This window comes from Octopus bimaculoides, chromosome Z, assembly GCF_046866305.1.
Source record: "Octopus bimaculoides isolate indiv1 chromosome Z, ASM4686630v1, whole genome shotgun sequence".
NCBI lineage: Eukaryota > Metazoa > Mollusca > Cephalopoda > Octopoda > Octopodidae > Octopus > Octopus bimaculoides.
The window spans coordinates 9,077,811-9,095,023 of NC_142944.1; the positions used below are offsets into that span (position 1 = coordinate 9,077,811).

The window sequence follows — 17,213 nt, forward strand, 5'->3', positions numbered from 1 at the left end:
TGGGTTTCCCACTTCTACATGTTCCATCTACTTTGAGGGGTCAGTACTTCTTTATGGAACTGTTGGCATCCATCCGCATTACATGACCAAATCAGTACATTCTCCTCTCTTGCACACAGCAACCAATTCCTCTTATGCCTAACTTCTCTCTCAAAACACTAGCACCCTATCAAACATGTACACTTACATTACACACACACACACAAACACATGCATACAGACACATATGTGTGTGTGTCTTTGTGTTTGTCCCCTCCACAACTGAAAACTGGTGTTGGTTTGCTTATGCCCCTGTAATTTAACAGTTCAACAAAAGAGACAAACTTGAAAAAAAAACAAAAAAACATTAAGTATTGCAGTCAAGGTGGTGCCCCAGCATGGCCACAGTCCAATAACCAAAACAAGTAAAACACAATAAATAAATAAAAGATAAAAGACATAATATTAGATCAAACACAGATTTGCAAAATACTTGTGATTCAGTGAACTTGATGGAATATAACAGACAGAGATGCAAGGAAAGGTTAAGAAGGAATGTTAATGATGGATTAGAATAATGCATAAAACAGAAGCAAATGCCAAAATATGGTAATGATAATAAATATCAATATTTTTGAGGATTCTGTAATAAGTTAGAATATTCTCAAATAAAAGCTGAATGAATTAGCACAATTAGACTGAGAAAGCAATGAAAATGTCGGCAGGTTTTTGAATAATACACTCATGAGAAGAGGACGGAAATATTATATTTATCATGAATATTGAATAGACACAGGCATGGTGGAGTAGCATAAAGCTTGCTTCCAAACCACGTGGTTTTGGTTTCAGTCCCACTGAGTGGCACCTTTGGTAGGTGTCTTCTACTATAGCCCCAGACAGACCAAAAGCCTTGTGAATGGGTTTGGTAGATGGAAAGTAACCCATGTGTCTCCTCTACTGCAGCCCACCTATTTCTGCCCTCATTCTTGTTTCCTCTCTTTCACTCTCCTTCTCTTGCTTTTCTCTCTGACTAGGTAACAGTCTTTCCTTTACAGCAGCACACTTGTTTCTGTCTTCTTTTTTTGTTACTTCTCTCTCTCTCTCCCTCTCTCTCTTGCTCTTCCCCTTAGCTAGATTACCACCAAGCCTCTCCTTTACAGCTGCACACCTGTTTCTGTTACCTTTCTCTCTCTTACTCTCTCTCTCTCTCTCTCTCTCTCTCACTCTCTCTTACTCTCTCTTTCCTCTCCTTCCTTCTCCTTCTCTTTCTCTCTCTTTCTCTTGGCCAGGTAACCTTGTACCTCCTCTATAGCAAAACACCTGTTTCTGCCTTTCTGCCTCTCTGTCACACTCTAATCTTTCATCATCTGACACAAGATCACCTTCTCCAATTCCTCCGTCCCTTCTCAAAATTCCTTCTCTTGCAAGTTACTTGGTGACCCTGTCAGTGCTGGTGCCACATACAAAAGCACCCAGTCCACCCTGTGAAGTGAGTGGCATTTGGAAGGGCAGCCAGCTGTAAAAACCAAGCCAAAACAGATACAGTAGCATAGAGTAAGTATTTCTACCTGGCCAGCTCCTGTCAAACCGTCCAACCCATGCCAGCATGGAAGATGGACGCTAAATGATGATGATGATGATATGTATATATGTGTGTGTGTGTTGAGTATTTGTACATGCCTGTTTACTGTTTTCTTGTCTTGACCTCATATGTTAGTTTTAAGCAAGTGTCACTGTCACATAAGCAATGTTCATCATTTTCTAATCTTCCATGAAAACGTGTGTCTTCAAGATAAACTATTATGTTTCAAGTGAGGGCTAGTGACAGCAATGGCATCTGGTCACAGAAACTCCACCTCAACGAATTCCATCTGAACCATATTTGCATGGAAATGTAGATATCAAAATTTTGTTGATGATACACACAAACATACAGAAACAGCAGAGAATATTCAGCCATTATACAAAGTAGTCATGACATAAATTAGACTTATAAATAAATAAATAAATAGGTATAAGCGTGGCTGTGTGGTAAGAAGTTTGCTTCTTAGTCACATGGTTCTGGGTTCAGGTCCTCTGTGTGGTACCTTGGTCAAGTGACTTCTGCTATAGCCTTGGGCTGACCAAAGTCTTGTCAATGGATTTGGTAGACAGAAACTGAAAGAAGCCCATTGTATATGTGTGTGTGTGTCTCTGTGTCTGTGTTTGTTCTTCACCACTGCCTGACAATGGTGTTGGTTTGTTTACATCCTTGGAATTTAACAATTCAGCAAAGGAGACCTGATCGAATAAGTACCAGGTTCAAAAAAAAAAAAAAAAAGTCCTGGGGTCAATTCATTTGACTAAAAATTCTTCAAGGCGGTGTCCCAGCATGGTCGCAGTCTAATGACTGAAGCAAGTAAAAGATGAAATAAATACAGGGAAGAACTGAAATAAATCTAAAATATTTTGTTTCCATTTTCAGAAGAAAGATATGAATTTGCAAAACGCATCAAAATTGGAATTGAAAAATTACAGAAGGTTGTATTATTTTAATATTTTAGTTTGCTTTTTTTTTTTAATGATATATTTTTAATGAATGTTAAACTGACAGAGAGAGAGAGAAAAAAGAAAAAAACTCTGAAAATAAAATTAAATTAAATTAAACAAAAATTGAAGTAAGAGCTTGTAGCTTTATGTAGTTTACAAAGCAATGAGTGATGGTTGTATGTATGTGCGTGTGTGTGGGGGGGCTTTGTGTATGCATGTGTGTGTGTGGAGGGTTATGTGGGTGGGGGGAGAGGGGTGATCATGAATGTGTATTTGTGTGTGTGTATGTATATCTGTGTATGTGCCTGAGTGTGTGTGCATAATACACACACACACACACACACACACACAAATCCCCAAAAAAGAAGAAGGACAAACACAAAAAAACAACAATGCGAGGACATGGTACATGTAAAGTATTAGCAGACGCTCAGGGAAGGAAGGAAAGGTGGTTTAACGTTTTGAGCAAAGCTCTTCTTCAGAAACAGAGGAAAGTCCAATAGGCAGTAAACTGAATAATAATAATAATAATAATAATAATAATAATAACATTGAAAAATATCTTAGGAATGAGAACCCAGGTTTGAAATTTCCCCAAGACACCTGATGAAGGCTGGAGGGTATATCAGCCGAAACATTGTGTTAACAACAAACAAGATGAGGACACATATCCATCAAATGTAAATAATGTAAATAAAGTTACATCCTCAGTGTTACACCAGGTCAAAGGTGTACAGGTCAAGAGAGAGAGAGAGTCTGCTTGTAAACTATATGCACACCTAAAGCAGCAATTAGTGAGCTCTTTATGTATGTTGCCCGGTCATTCTCCATTCTGAGTGCCATCCTTGTTATTTATTACTTTTAAGTGTTAAAAAAAACAAAAAACAGTCCTTAAATACCAATTGTTATGCGGATCAAATAGTCTGACATTTAGGAGTTATATCTCACATATTTTTACTGTTCCTCTTACAGATTGTATTTGTAATGTGCAAGTTAGTTGGTTGATTTCGTGTTCTGAAAATCCAAGCTTATCCAAACTATTAGTTAGGCATTTACTTACAAAATCAAGCATGCCAATTATTATTGGTGTAACAGTAAATTTATAATCCAGATATAGAAGTTTGGGGTATATATGTATGTATGTATATAGGCCAAACCATCGAAGAGGATTTATAATTTCTTAGGTGTCTTAGTGAGAATATTTCTCTTCATTTGCAGAGTGGAGAGAGACTTGGTAAACTTGAAGTAGAGAAGCGTCAAGCTGTGGAAAATGAAGATTATGATAAAGCACAAACGAAGAAAATACAGATCTTTGAATTGAGGTTACAACTTTATAAAGAAGTCAAGATCAAAACACTTCTGGAACTTCCACAGGTTTGGTGACAAAAATGGAATATTTCATCATCATCACCATCACCATCATTGTCATCATTAACATACTTATCATCATCACCCCCACTACCGCTGCAGTCTCTGCTCCTCTTCCCCTTCTTCCTCCTCTTCCACTTCCTTTTCTTCTTCATCCCCTCTTCCTCCCCTCATCTTCCTCCTCCTTCTCCCCTCTTTCTCCTCCTCCCTTCCTCCACTTCTTTCACTTCCTCCTCCACTTCTTTCACTTCCTCCTCCTCCTCCCCTCTTCCCCTTTCCTTCACTTCCTCCTCCTCACCCTCCCCTTCCTTCCCTTCCTCCTCCTCTTCCTCCAACTCCCCTTCCTTCACTTCCTTCTCTTCCTCCCCTTTCTCTTCCTTCTCCTCCTCCTCTCCCCTTTCTTCTTCTTCTTCCTCTTCCTTCCCCTCCCCTCCTCTCTCCTCTACCATACTCCCCTCTTCTCTTCTCGTCCTCTTTCTCTTCTCGTCCTCTTTCTCTTCTCGTCCTCTTTCTCTTCTCGTCCTCTTTCTCTTCTCGTCCTCTTTCTCTTCTCGTCCTCTTTCTCTTCTCGTCCTCTTTCTCTTCTCGTCCTCTTTCTCTTCTCGTCCTCTTTCTCTTCTCGTCCTCTTTCTCTTCTCGTCCTCTTTCTCTTCTCGTCCTCTTTCTCTTCTCGTCCTCTTTCTCTTCTCGTCCTCTTTCTCTTCTCGTCCTCTTTCTCTTCTCGTCCTCTTTCTCTTCTCGTCCTCTTTCTCTTCTCGTCCTCTTTCTCTTCTCGTCCTCTTTCTCTTCTCGTCCTCTTTCTCTTCTCTTCCTCTTTCTCTTCTCGTCCTCTTTCTCTTCTCGTCCTCTTTCTCTTCTCGTCCTCTTTCTCTTCTCGTCCTCTTTCTCTTCTCTTCCTCTTTCTCTTCTCGTCCTCTTTCTCTTCTCGTCCTCTTTCTCTTCTCGTCCTCTTTCTCTTCTCGTCTTCTTCCTCTTCCTCTTCCTCTCACCTCCTTCCCCTCCTCCTCTTCTATTCCCCCTCCCCTCCTCTCACCTCCTCTCCCACTGTTCTCTTCCTCCTCTTCTCCCCCTCTTCCCCTTCATCCTCCCCTCCTCATTAACACCATCACTGTCACCAAAACCACCATTACCATCATGATGGTATTTTCCAGTCTTCTGTTTGAACACATCTCCAATAGTTTCTGGTCCTTTGCACAATTCCTCACATTGGTTTCACCACCCAGAATACTGTAAGCTGCTGCTTCAGATGTGATGGTCATGTATGGCTGAAGTGATGTTATTACTATGTACTGAGACAGAAAATCCAGCTGTCTGCCTAAATTCATACGCTGCTGCCAGTCAGAGGTTGTGCATAGGAGGACCCCTGCCCTTCGTTTTTGGTTGTGGAAGTGGCTGTGGAAGTGGTTGTGAAACTTTGGTTGTGAAAGTAGTTGTGGAATTTTGACTGTGGAAGTGGTTGTGGAACTTTGGTTGTCGAACTTTGGTTGTGGAACTTTGGTTGAGGAAGTGGTTGTGGAACTTTGGTTGTGGAACTTTGGTTGTGGAAGTGATTGTGGAACTTTGGTTGTGGAAGCAGTTGTGGAACTTTGGTTTTGAAAGTGGTTGTGGAATTTTGGTTGTGGAAGTATTTGTGGAACTTTGAACTGAGGCTCAACAACAACTTCATTTTAAAAAATCAAAGAAAAAATGCTTTAAAATTTCAAGTAACAGTTTTTTACTCTAATTTACCTGTATTCTTTTTTTTTAACTTTCAGACCCAATCTAAGGAACTTATAGCATCAGGTATGTATATATGTGTGCATGTATGTGTATGTGTATGTATATATGTGTGCATGTATGTATATATATGTGCATGTATGTGTATGTGTATGGCAAGCATGTAGCTTAATAGTTAGGGTGTTTGTTTCACATTCGCATGGTCATGTGCAGTGGCAGCTCATGTATAGGAACTGTGGACCTGCAGCACCCTTTATCTCCACTCAATATTATCGATAACATTCAATATAATGAGTCCCTTTTTTTCTTTAATTCTCTCTTTATACTTGTACATTGTATAATCCTTAAGCTTAATGTCAGTGGCTAACCCCTACTTTATGAATAAAATATAAAAATCCTTGTACAGAACTGTGCACTTTGCAGTTCCAGTGATGTGGTGTTTGGCTGTTGTGCACATGCTCACATCCGAGATAGGAAGCTTCACACTAGGGAGAGAGAGCACTGCATGAACAACAGTGCTGGGTGTAAGCTAGTGTTTCTTTTTGACTATGTGTATGCTGTGCTTAAAAACGTGTGTATATCCTTGAATGTGATAAAGGGTAGAATTAGATTATTATCCTGCTTCCAGCTACAGTGTTGCCACCAGGATTTGAAAGATAGGGTAGATTCTCCACCTTATTTTGTGATTTAGGGGGGATTTTTGAAAAACAAGGGGTAATTCACAGCAATGTTCAGTGAACAAATTAAACACATTACCCAGCAGTGGCTAAAACGTGAACCGATCAAGTTATTGTATAAACATTCTTTTTATATTTTTGTTTCCTTTTACGCAATATTAAAACAACGGCTAAAAATTTTCTGTAGCAGCACCCTACTAATTTTATCTACGAGCTGCCACTGGTCGTGAATTCAATTTTTTGGCAGTATGTTGTGTCTTTAAACAAGACACCTTATTTCATGTTGTTCCAGTCCACTCAACTTGCAAAAATGAGTTGTACCTGTAATTCAAACAGGGCCAGCCTTGTCAGATTCTATGCCATTCTGAATCTCCCCGAGGACTACGTTAAGAGTACACGTGCCTGTGGAATGCTCAGTTACTTTCCTCTTAATTTTATGAGCAGGCTGTTCCATTGGTCAGATCAACTGGAACCATTGTTGTCATAACTGACAAAACACCAGTTATGTTTATGTGGGAGTGTGTGTATGTATGTGTGTGTGTGTGTGTGAGAGAGAGAGAGAGAGAAAGAGAATGTTTGTGTATTACACATTAGTTTTCCTTTCTTTTCCCCTATAAAATCACTCAATGAAAAGAAATATTTTTACATGAATATTTGTCAACAACATTCTCTCTTCTGTTCTCTTTCTTGGACATTAACTTAAAAATATGAACACATCAAAGGGTGAGTGAACAATCTTGTCTTACATAATATAAAGCAACCTCTCCAGTGCAGGGGATCTTCAGTCAACAACAACAAAAACTACACACACACACATGTTGGCACTCCGTTGCTTACGATGACGAGGGTTCCAGTTGATCCGATCAACGGAACAGCCTGCTTGCAAAATTAATGTGCAAGTGGCTGAGCACTCCACAGACACATGTACCCTTAACGTAGTTCTCGGGGATATTCAGCATGACACAGTGTGACAAGGCTGACCCTTTGAATTACAGGTACAACAGAAACAAGAAGAAAGAGTGAGAGAAAGTTGTGGTGAAAGAGTACAGCAGGGTTCGCCACCATCCCCTGCCGGAGCCTCGTGGAGCTTTAGGTGTTTTCGCTCAATAAACACTCACAACGCCCGGTCTGTGAATTGAAACCGCGATCCTATGACCGTGAGTCCGCTGCCCTAACCACTGGGCCATTGCGCCTCCACTACACACACACATATAAACAAATACACACAAACACACAGTAGTCTCTCGATCTGAGAAAGACAGTTCTGTAATTTCTTGCTGAACAACCTTTCCAAATGTTTTATTTATAGTGATGAAACATATGTGCTGTACGTTAGCTCACCTTCTCCATTAAATCAACATTATCTGAACAGGTGCATGGTGTACCATGCATCAGGTGTTGAAATGATTGCAGAATGACATGAGATGAAGTGTTTTACTCAAGAACACAATGCACTGCTTCGACCAGGAACTGAAACAACGATACCGCAATCATGGTTGCAACACCCTAACCATTAGGCCATTATTTCAATTCATTTTGAAAATTCATGTTTCAAGAGAATTAGGTACTTAACTGGTTAAGCACCGGGTCGGGTCAAAACAAAAGGAAATTGCATGTACTATGAAATCAGAGGAATGGATACCTCCATACTGAAGCGCAGACATAATTATTTTAGTTGTATATACAATTAACTGCATCTGACTGATTACATTATGAGTCTCATGGCTGTATTTAGGAACACACACTGCACCAATTGTACTGCACTTTATAGACTCTAGATCCACACTAATTGCAGGTTCACTCATCGTCGTCATCGTTTAACGTCTGCTTTCCATGCTATCATGGGTTGGACGATTTGACTGAGGATTGGTGGACCAGGAGGCGACACCAGGCTCCAATCTGATTTGGCAGAGTTTCTACAGCTGGATGCCCTTCCTAACGCCAACCACTCCGAGAGTGTAGTGATTGCTTTTTACGTGCTACTGGCACGAGGGCCAGAATAAATAATTAACAGCAGATGGATAGCAGTTCATTCACTACAGCTGTTTCCAACAAGTTTTTTTATTGATGAATAGAGATATTACATCATGCGTAAAAAAAAACCTTTCCATGAGGTGAATATACATGAATTACACATTTAAAAAAACATTCCAAAAATCATCAGTTTGTGCCACTAATAAATCCAACCTCAATAAAATTAACTCTGAGACATAAAATTATAGATAAACTAAAACTGTTGGACCAGACTGAACCAGTTAAGCCTTGTGAACTGAGAATATACTTAAAGGACCACAAACCGAATTTTGACTCATATGCTCTATTAGAGTACACATCAGTCATTTAAGTAAAGCTATACTAGATAGAATTATACCTTATCTGATTCCTACTATACCCTTTAATTTATGGTCAAATACAGGTGAGGTCATACAGTGGTTTACCTCTTTAGATCATAAATGCAAGTACTCCTTTCTACAATTCAATTTTAATGCAAATTATTCTAGCATATCCCCCATACTTCTTTATAAAACTTTAACTCTTGCTAGGAATTTTTCTAGAGATAAAATTGATTAAGTCTTATTAGTTAAGAACACTTATTGACTTTGAGGGTAAAGCGTGGATGAGATGTGACACCCCTAATAATTTTGATATTGCCATAGGATCTAGCAACTTGGTCCAGGTCACTGATCTCATTAGTATCTACCTCCTACACTGTCTCAAGAATATGTTTCTTAATATTCATGGTCGTCAGTTTCTGGCAGGTAGGGGTCAAAATGGTTAATCCTTTTGTAACCATATTTCTGTTGAAATTCATTCTATTTTAATGAATTGGGAAAATGGTGGAGAATTTTATAAAATAACTTTGTCATCATTAAATAGGTGTTTGGAACATAAATTAACACAAAATTTTGATGGAAGATTTTGATTTAAATCATTTAATTTTTTTTGCGACCATTTATCAGTTGCTTTGTTACAATTGATTTTGAAAATAATGAAGAATTTAGTGAAATAGCTTTATTATTGCTAAGCAGGTGTTCAAAGCACAAACTAACAAGAAATTTCGATGGAAGAAGGTTTTAATTTGATCTCTTTAAAACAAGGAATTTGTCTCATAGAACTTGAGGTGGGAGTTGGTGTGAGAATGGTTAAATATTTCTTTAAACGATAACAAAGAAAGCAAAAAGATGGTAATTAATTCCTTGTCTTTCTAATCTAATTTTCAGAACTGTTTAAAGAAACCGAACCGATTCTTTCTCCTCTGAAAATTGATACAACAGAACAGGGTATGGTTTCATCTCAAAGACCTCCACCTCCACCGTCTCCTCGTTCAGATTATGACGAAAGACCTCCTCCTCTTCCCCCTCCTCATTCTGAATATGACGAAAGGCCACTTCCAGTGACAAAGAAGTAAACAACATGAGTATTATTCATTTCATTTCAAATGTTTAAATGCTACAATATGTGTGTGTGTGTATGTGTGTTTGTATATATATGTATGTATATAGGTAGGTATATGTGTTTGTATGTACAGTTGTGGCCAAAAGTTTTGAAGATTTTTAAAAAAATTAAAGTTGTTACACCCAAGTATAATTCGATTCAAATATATACAATGTAGGGATATACTTACCTTAAGAAGTGGTCCAATGGTTCAATATCTAGAAGACAAAATAAGCAAAATCAAAAATTTAGTTCTAGACCGAATTGCTTGCTTTTAATAAATAGAAGCTAGGACATCATGTATACGGAAATATGTTCCAAACTTTTGGCCACAACTGTATGTATATATGTATGTATGTATGTATGTCATTATTTAGTTTATTTCAAGATTTCTTGCCAATAGAGAAAGAACCAATTTCTAACCTAGATCACTGGAATTTTAACATCAACATAGTATGTATATATGTATGTATGTATGTATGTATGTATGTATGTATGTATGTATGCATGCATGCGTGTATGTATGTATGTAAGTATGTATGTAGTATATATGTATGTATGTATGTATGTATGCATGTATGTATTTAGGTAGGTAGGTAGGTAGGTAGGTGAGCATGTATGTGTGTATGTATGTGTATGTATGAATGAATGTATATACATATGTATGTGTTTGTCTGTGTATATGTGTTTGTGTGTCCCCTTGTCTAGATATCATGGTGATGGTTGTAAACAAGTATCACCATCATACAGACAATGCTGTTCATACCCAGTCTTCTGTGACAAACATGTCAGGCCATCAGGAAATATTACCTTGCTTGGAAAATAGGTGAGAGTTGATTGATCACAGGTAGAGCATCTGGTTGTGGAAAATCTGCCTCGGCAAATTGACCCATGCTAGCATGGAAAAGTGGATATTTAATGATGATGATAAATATATGTATATATACAAATATAAGCATCGTCACATGTAATGACGGGGATGTGAGTTCGAGTCCACAGCTAGCCACCTACACTTTTCTCTGCAAAATAGGGATAGTTTATCCTGTTCAGGCTATATTATTAGGATTATTCTGCGATTGAGAATTTAAAATCACTTCTTTAACTTTCTAAAACAGACATCTCAACGCTTCTAAAAGCATACTTCGTTTGTTTATTTATGTTTGTCGTAATTTATATATATATGCGTGTTTATATATGTATGTACTTATATATGTGTGCATATATATGTGTAAATGTATATGTACATATCTATATATATATATATATTACACGTGTATAAGGGATGACCACTAGGTGGACATCCAATATGCTAGAAAGAGGTCATCAACGACCCAACCACAAAGAAAAATAATGTTCTCCAGAAAAATTTCGCAAAAACACCAGAACAGGACAAATTGAGAAATATACAGAATAAAGAGTTATCTATGGACTGCAGTTTTGAACATTAACATTTTACTTACGTAACATCATCCGTGTTCTCTTCAGCATAGACGTTCTAGAATCAATATAATTTGCAGAACTATACACGAATTGTCTTCATGAAATAAGACTTGCAAGAGAACACAGATGTTGTTACGTAAGTAAAACGTTAATGTTTGAAACCACGGTACACAAATAATTCTTTATTCTGTATATTTCTCATTTTGTCCTGTTCTGGTGTTTTTGCGAAATTTTTCTGGAGAGCATTATTTTTCTTTGTGGTTGGGTCGTTGATGACCTCTTTCTAGCCTATTGGATGCCCACCTAGTGGTCATCCCTTATACATGTGACATACAATTTTTTCTGAATTTTTAGATTTTTTTATATGCTAGGCCACTTGGTTTTAAATCGAATTAATATTCAATTTTTCACCCTATCTATATAAATAATATCCATATATATATATATGTTGTTTGAGTATGTATGTGTGTGTGACACATGAAATTTTTTGAGCGAGATCGTTGCCAGTGCCCCTGGACTGGCTCTTGTGCGGGGCCGTCATAGGATTTTCGAGTGAGATCGTTGCCAGTGCCCCTGGACTGGCTCTTGTGCGGGGCCGTCGTAGGATTTTCGAGTGAGATCGTTGCCAGTACCCCTGGACTGGCTCTTGTACGGGTGGCACATAAAATGCACCATTTTGAGTGTGGCCGTTGCCAGTACCGCCTGACTGGCCTTCGTGCCGGTGGCACGTAAAAGCACCCTCTACACTCTCTGAGTGGTTGGCATTAGGAAGGGCATCCAGCTGTAGAAACTCTGCCAAATCAGATTGGAGCCTGGTGTAGCCATCTGGTTTCACCAGTCCTCAGTTAAATCGTCCAACCCATGCTAGCATGGAAAGCGGACATTAAACGATGATGATGATGATGATGATGATATATATATATATATATATATATACATATCATCATCGTCATCATCATCGTCATATGTCTGTCTTCCATACATGCATGGGTAGGATGGCTGATAGGAGCCAGCCAGGTAGAAAAGCTACCCTAGGCTACTGCGTCTGTTTTGGCAGGATTTTATGGCTGGATGCTCTTCCTAACACCAACCATCCAGCAGAGTGGACTGAGTGCTTTTTACGCAGCACTAGCACAGACGAGGTTCATTTTGGTATAATTTTTACATATGGATGCTCTTCCAAATACCAACCACTTTACAGTGTGGACTGGAAGCTTTTAATGTGGCACCAGCACTGGTAGGGTCACCAAGTAACTTGCAAGACAAGGAATTATGAAAGTGGAAGGAGGAATTTGAGGAGTGGGGAGCTTGTGTCAGAGGATGAAAGGTTAGAGTGTGACAAAGAGACAGAAACAGGTGTCTTGCTATAATGGAGGGAGCATTGGAGGAGGTGATCCGGTATCAGATGATGAGCGGTTAGAGTGTGACTGGGAAATAGAGAGGCAGAAACAGATCTTGCTATAGAAGAGGTACATGGTTACTCAGTGTGTGTGTGTGAGAGAAAGAGAGAGAAAGATTAAGAAAGAGAGGGAGAGAGAGAGTGAGTGAAAGAGAGGGAGAGAGAGAGTGAGTGAAAGACAGCGAGAGAGGGTTACAAGAAAGAGGACAGAAACAGGTGTGCTGATGTAAAGGAGATGCTTTGTTACCTAGTCAGAGACAAAACATATACTTTGATATTCCCCTTCCACTCATCCTTTTTCATGTTTCCTTATAGGCCAGTGTCCTTTGTTGCTTTTTCAAATGAGACCAGCCATGTTGTGTATTTGGGCCTGAAGGATTCCTTTAACATACAAGCCATGATATATAAATCTGATGGTATATTGTGCTTCCACAGCATGAAACTAACAGTAGCTCGTATTTATGCATTCTATATATATTGAATCCTTTCTACTATAGGCCCAAGGCTTGAAATCTTGGGGGATGGGGGCTAATCAATTTTATTGACCCCAGTGTTTCACTGGTACTTATTTTATGGACTCTGAAAGGATGAAAGGCAAAGCTGACCTTAGTGGAATTTGAACTCAGAGTGTAAAGAGATGGAAGGAATACTGCTAAAATGTGCTGATGCTGGTGCCATGTAAAAAGCAACCAGTGTTCTCTGTAAAGTGGTTGGTGTTAGGAAAGGCATCCAGCCATAGAAACCATTCCAAAGCAGACAAATGGGGATGATGATGATGATGATGATGATGAGGGCGATTATGATGATGATGATGATGATGATGACGACGACGATGATGATGATGAGGGCGATGATGATGATGATGATGGTGGTGATGTTGATGATGATGATGATGATGAAAGATTTAAGTAGATATCTGTTTTCTGCTTTCGTTTGCTTAAAAGTTTTTTTTAAATGGAATTTTTTTTTTTTTTTTACTGCATTGCCGTTTCTCCTTGTATAAATGCTGCTTTCATGGTGTAATTCTTGTTATTCCATAACTGCTTGTAATTGTATAGATTTCTAAAAAAAAAAAAAAAAAAAAAATTTCATTTATATCTATTTATTGATTGAATGATTTATATTGCTGCCTTAGTGGATTTTTTCCTATAGATGATTTTATTCTGTAGCTGGTTTTGAATGACCATGGTGTTTATTCATTTGTCTTTTGTCTTGTTTTTTTTGTTTTTTTTTTTGCCTCTAGCCTGACCAGTAACGTTATCATTCATTCTTTCATTATTCTCAGCTTTATGCTTTTGGTACAAGACTTATTCACAACACAGCTCTCTAAAACACACACACACACACACACACACACGCACACACACTCACACACACACACACACATGCACACAGACACACAGACACACACACACAAGCACACACACACACAGACACACGCACAAACACACACACACACACACACACACATGCACATGCACAAACACACAAACACACACACACACATGCACATGCACAAACACACACACACACACACACATGCACATGCACAAACACACAAACACACACACACACACACACAGAAACATTCAATACACAGAAATACTCAAGTATGCTCATGCTCACATACATACACATATATACTCATGCATATACACACATACACACACATACATACACAGATATGCTCACATGCAAACACATTCACATATATATGCATGCACACACACACACACATGTACAAACACACATACATAAATACATGGAGACATTTATACATGTCTGACATATATGTTCGCAGTAAAATGGCAGGCTATCAGAGACCCGTGTGTAAAGTTCAATGGCATTTGGTAATGAAGCATGGCTGGTGAGTGTACACAGAAAGTCATTATTGGTTTTTGGATGAACAAACAAATTTGAGCGTGATTCTGAAGAATGTTAAGCGTTAACTTAGCGTTTTGCAAGTGAGGAATGCAACCGCACATCTCTTCTATTCAAACACTAAACACTATCATTACAGATCAAAACCAATTTATAAGCCAGTGGAAGAAAAGCCTGATGATTTCAATGATCAAGAACCCGAAGATGTCAAAGTTCCTACAGGTGAAGAACTTCAAGCTAATTAATGATATTTACTATTGATGCTAACTTCAAGTATTTAAGAGAAAGGATTGTTGTGCTTGATGGAGATTAAATGCCTTTGCAAACTTTCAGGTTATTCTTTCTGAATTTCAAGGCTGTTGGGATAAGATCAGTGGTTCTCAACCGAGGTCTATATGAAATTTCTGGAGGTTCACATTAGCAAAATAGTAATTTGGGGATTCACAGTAATATTTTTAGGGTCCATGAATAAATTCTGCTTTAGATTTATTTATTACAAGATACAGGTTTGTTTCAACGTGACAGACTTGTGAAATGTATCCTTGTATAATCTAAAGAACAGATATAATCTACACTACTTAGCCAACTGCTTATGTGATTGTATATAGCACAACATTATATTTCTACCTGTCTATTTATAACTGTTTATCTATCTATGTGTCTTTCTCTGCATCTATCTACTATTGGTGTATGTTTTACGTGTTTCTGGCCATGTTCTCTTGGAGTGTGCTATTATAAACCTTCACAAGTTAATGTGTGAGAAAAACAAAATAGGAATTTAAAAAGGAGTATCTATAAAACTAGTTTTTAAGCATTGAATGGCTATGGAGGTCTACCAGAATAAAATAGTAATCAAAGTAGTTCATAGTTTTAAAAAATGGTTGGGAACCCCTGCTTTAGATGTATATATTGCAAGAAACAGCTAGGTCTCTTTCTCTAACATTTTACATTGTTCAACCTACAAAAGTTAATGTGTGAGAAAAACAAAATAGGGATTTTGAAAGAAGTTTCTATAAAACTAGTTTTTGAACATAGAATTGGCTATAGGGGTCCACCAGAATAAAATAGTAATCAAAGGGGTCCATAGATAGAAAATGGTTGAGAACCGCTGAGGCAGATTAATAAAATCAAAGAATAGAAGCAGAACTGACGTAGGACTAATGTGAATTGGTGGCAGATTTTTTCTTATTTGGAGAGAATAATGTGTAAGAGAGACATTCTCTTATTCTTGGATTCTACTATTAAATACTTTTGATCCAGTACAGAGTGCAGTATTTGTACTTCATTGAATTAATCTTCTTATATAAATGCATGGTGGTAAGAATTTTGCTTCTCAACCGTATGGCTGCAGGTTCAACCCAGCCCACTATGTGGCATCTCCTATAGCCTTGAGCTGACAAAAGCCTAGACAGTGATTTGGTTGACTAAAACTGAAAGAATCCTGTCATATATAGAAAGAATATTAGGGGTTTAGTTCACTGGTGATCTAAACGAATAAGTACATTGCGTAATTGCTATGATTGGTCATCCATTAGGTTCCAAGTTCATAGCTGAGGCTGGAGCTAGGGATCCATATTAGGGCTCCATATTAGGCAGGTATTTATTAAAGGAAAAAGAAAACAAAACCAAGACAGAACAAAGTATCTCAGGTCATTTAAGATCTCTAATTAGAGTAAGGTGTATCAAAAATGGAGAAGTAGAAGTAATTAATGTCTTACAGCTGTTACTGGGATATCGCAGGTGATGGGTCAACATCCCCATACACTGTCATCAGAGACAAGGTGTGTATGTAGCAAAGTTCCAGACAGAGAATTCATAGAATATAGAAGAATAAAAGAGTAGAGAGAAGAATAAAGTTCACAGTTCATCTTGTATGGAGTTCCAGGTATAATCCCTTAAGTATAATCTCAGGTAAATCCAGGCAGTGTTTTGATTGATGCATTCAGATTAAAGGAATAGATCAGGTAGTAAGCGTGTGAGAGAAGTATATATGTGTGTGTGTGTGAGAAGGGATGACCACTAAGTGGACATCCTATATGCTAGAAAGAGGTCATCAATGACCCAACCACAAAGAAAAGATGATGGTCATTGATGACCTCTTTCTAGTATATAGGATGTCCACTTAGTGGTCATCCCTTCTCATACACACACACACACATACATATGTGTGTGTGTGTGTGTGTATATGTATACACATATATAATGTAATACAATTTTTCTGAATTTTCACTTGGTTTTAAATTGAATTAATATTCAATTTATCACTCCCTCCCTCTTTCTCTCTCTCTCTCTCTCTCTCTCTATATATATATATATATATATATATATATATATATATAGGAAATAGTGGCACAACAAGGTACCAATTGTTGCTGAAAATAGCAGTCAAAACCGTTCGACACTAGGTAAATCTTCCCTGAATATATAGAAACAAAGATGTGTGCAGGCGACAAATATAAAAAATTTTCATCTTACATCTAGGAAGAATGTCAGAGAAATGGACAACCTAGTACTGTACGAGTACGAGTTTTGGACTTTTCAGAATATGTTTGTTATCATAAAACTGATTGGTCCTTGTTGGCTAGGTTATTGACTGCTATTTCCAGCGAAAATTGGTGTCTTGTTGTGCCGCTATTTCCTATTTATAATTCTACCTTCACAGTGCTTTATTTCACTGGAAAATAAAATTATTGTATTGTAATAATATTTATATTTTATATTTATATATGTGCATGTGTGTGTGTGTGTGTATACCTATGTGTGTGTGTGTGTGTGTATACCTATGTGTG

At 37.9% G+C, this 17,213-nt stretch overlaps 1 protein-coding gene across 3 annotated transcripts in view; it reads left to right on the forward strand.

Annotated features, from left to right (window-relative positions):
- Positions 1 to 17,213, forward strand: part of LOC106870605 (centrosomal protein of 104 kDa) — a 298,564-nt gene that overhangs the window by 128,932 nt on the left and 152,419 nt on the right. For all 3 annotated transcript variants that reach the window (XR_016244818.1, XM_052973736.2, XM_052973738.2), the window contains exons 9-13: positions 2,444 to 2,499; positions 3,727 to 3,882; positions 5,631 to 5,658; positions 9,491 to 9,674; positions 14,564 to 14,646. Coding sequence is in view for 2 of the 3 variants with exons in the window: in XM_052973736.2 (XP_052829696.1) it covers positions 2,444 to 2,499; positions 3,727 to 3,882; positions 5,631 to 5,658; positions 9,491 to 9,674; positions 14,564 to 14,646 (507 nt within the window). In the remaining variant the exon portion in view is untranslated. The remainder of the gene's footprint in view (positions 1 to 2,443; positions 2,500 to 3,726; positions 3,883 to 5,630; positions 5,659 to 9,490; positions 9,675 to 14,563; positions 14,647 to 17,213) is intronic.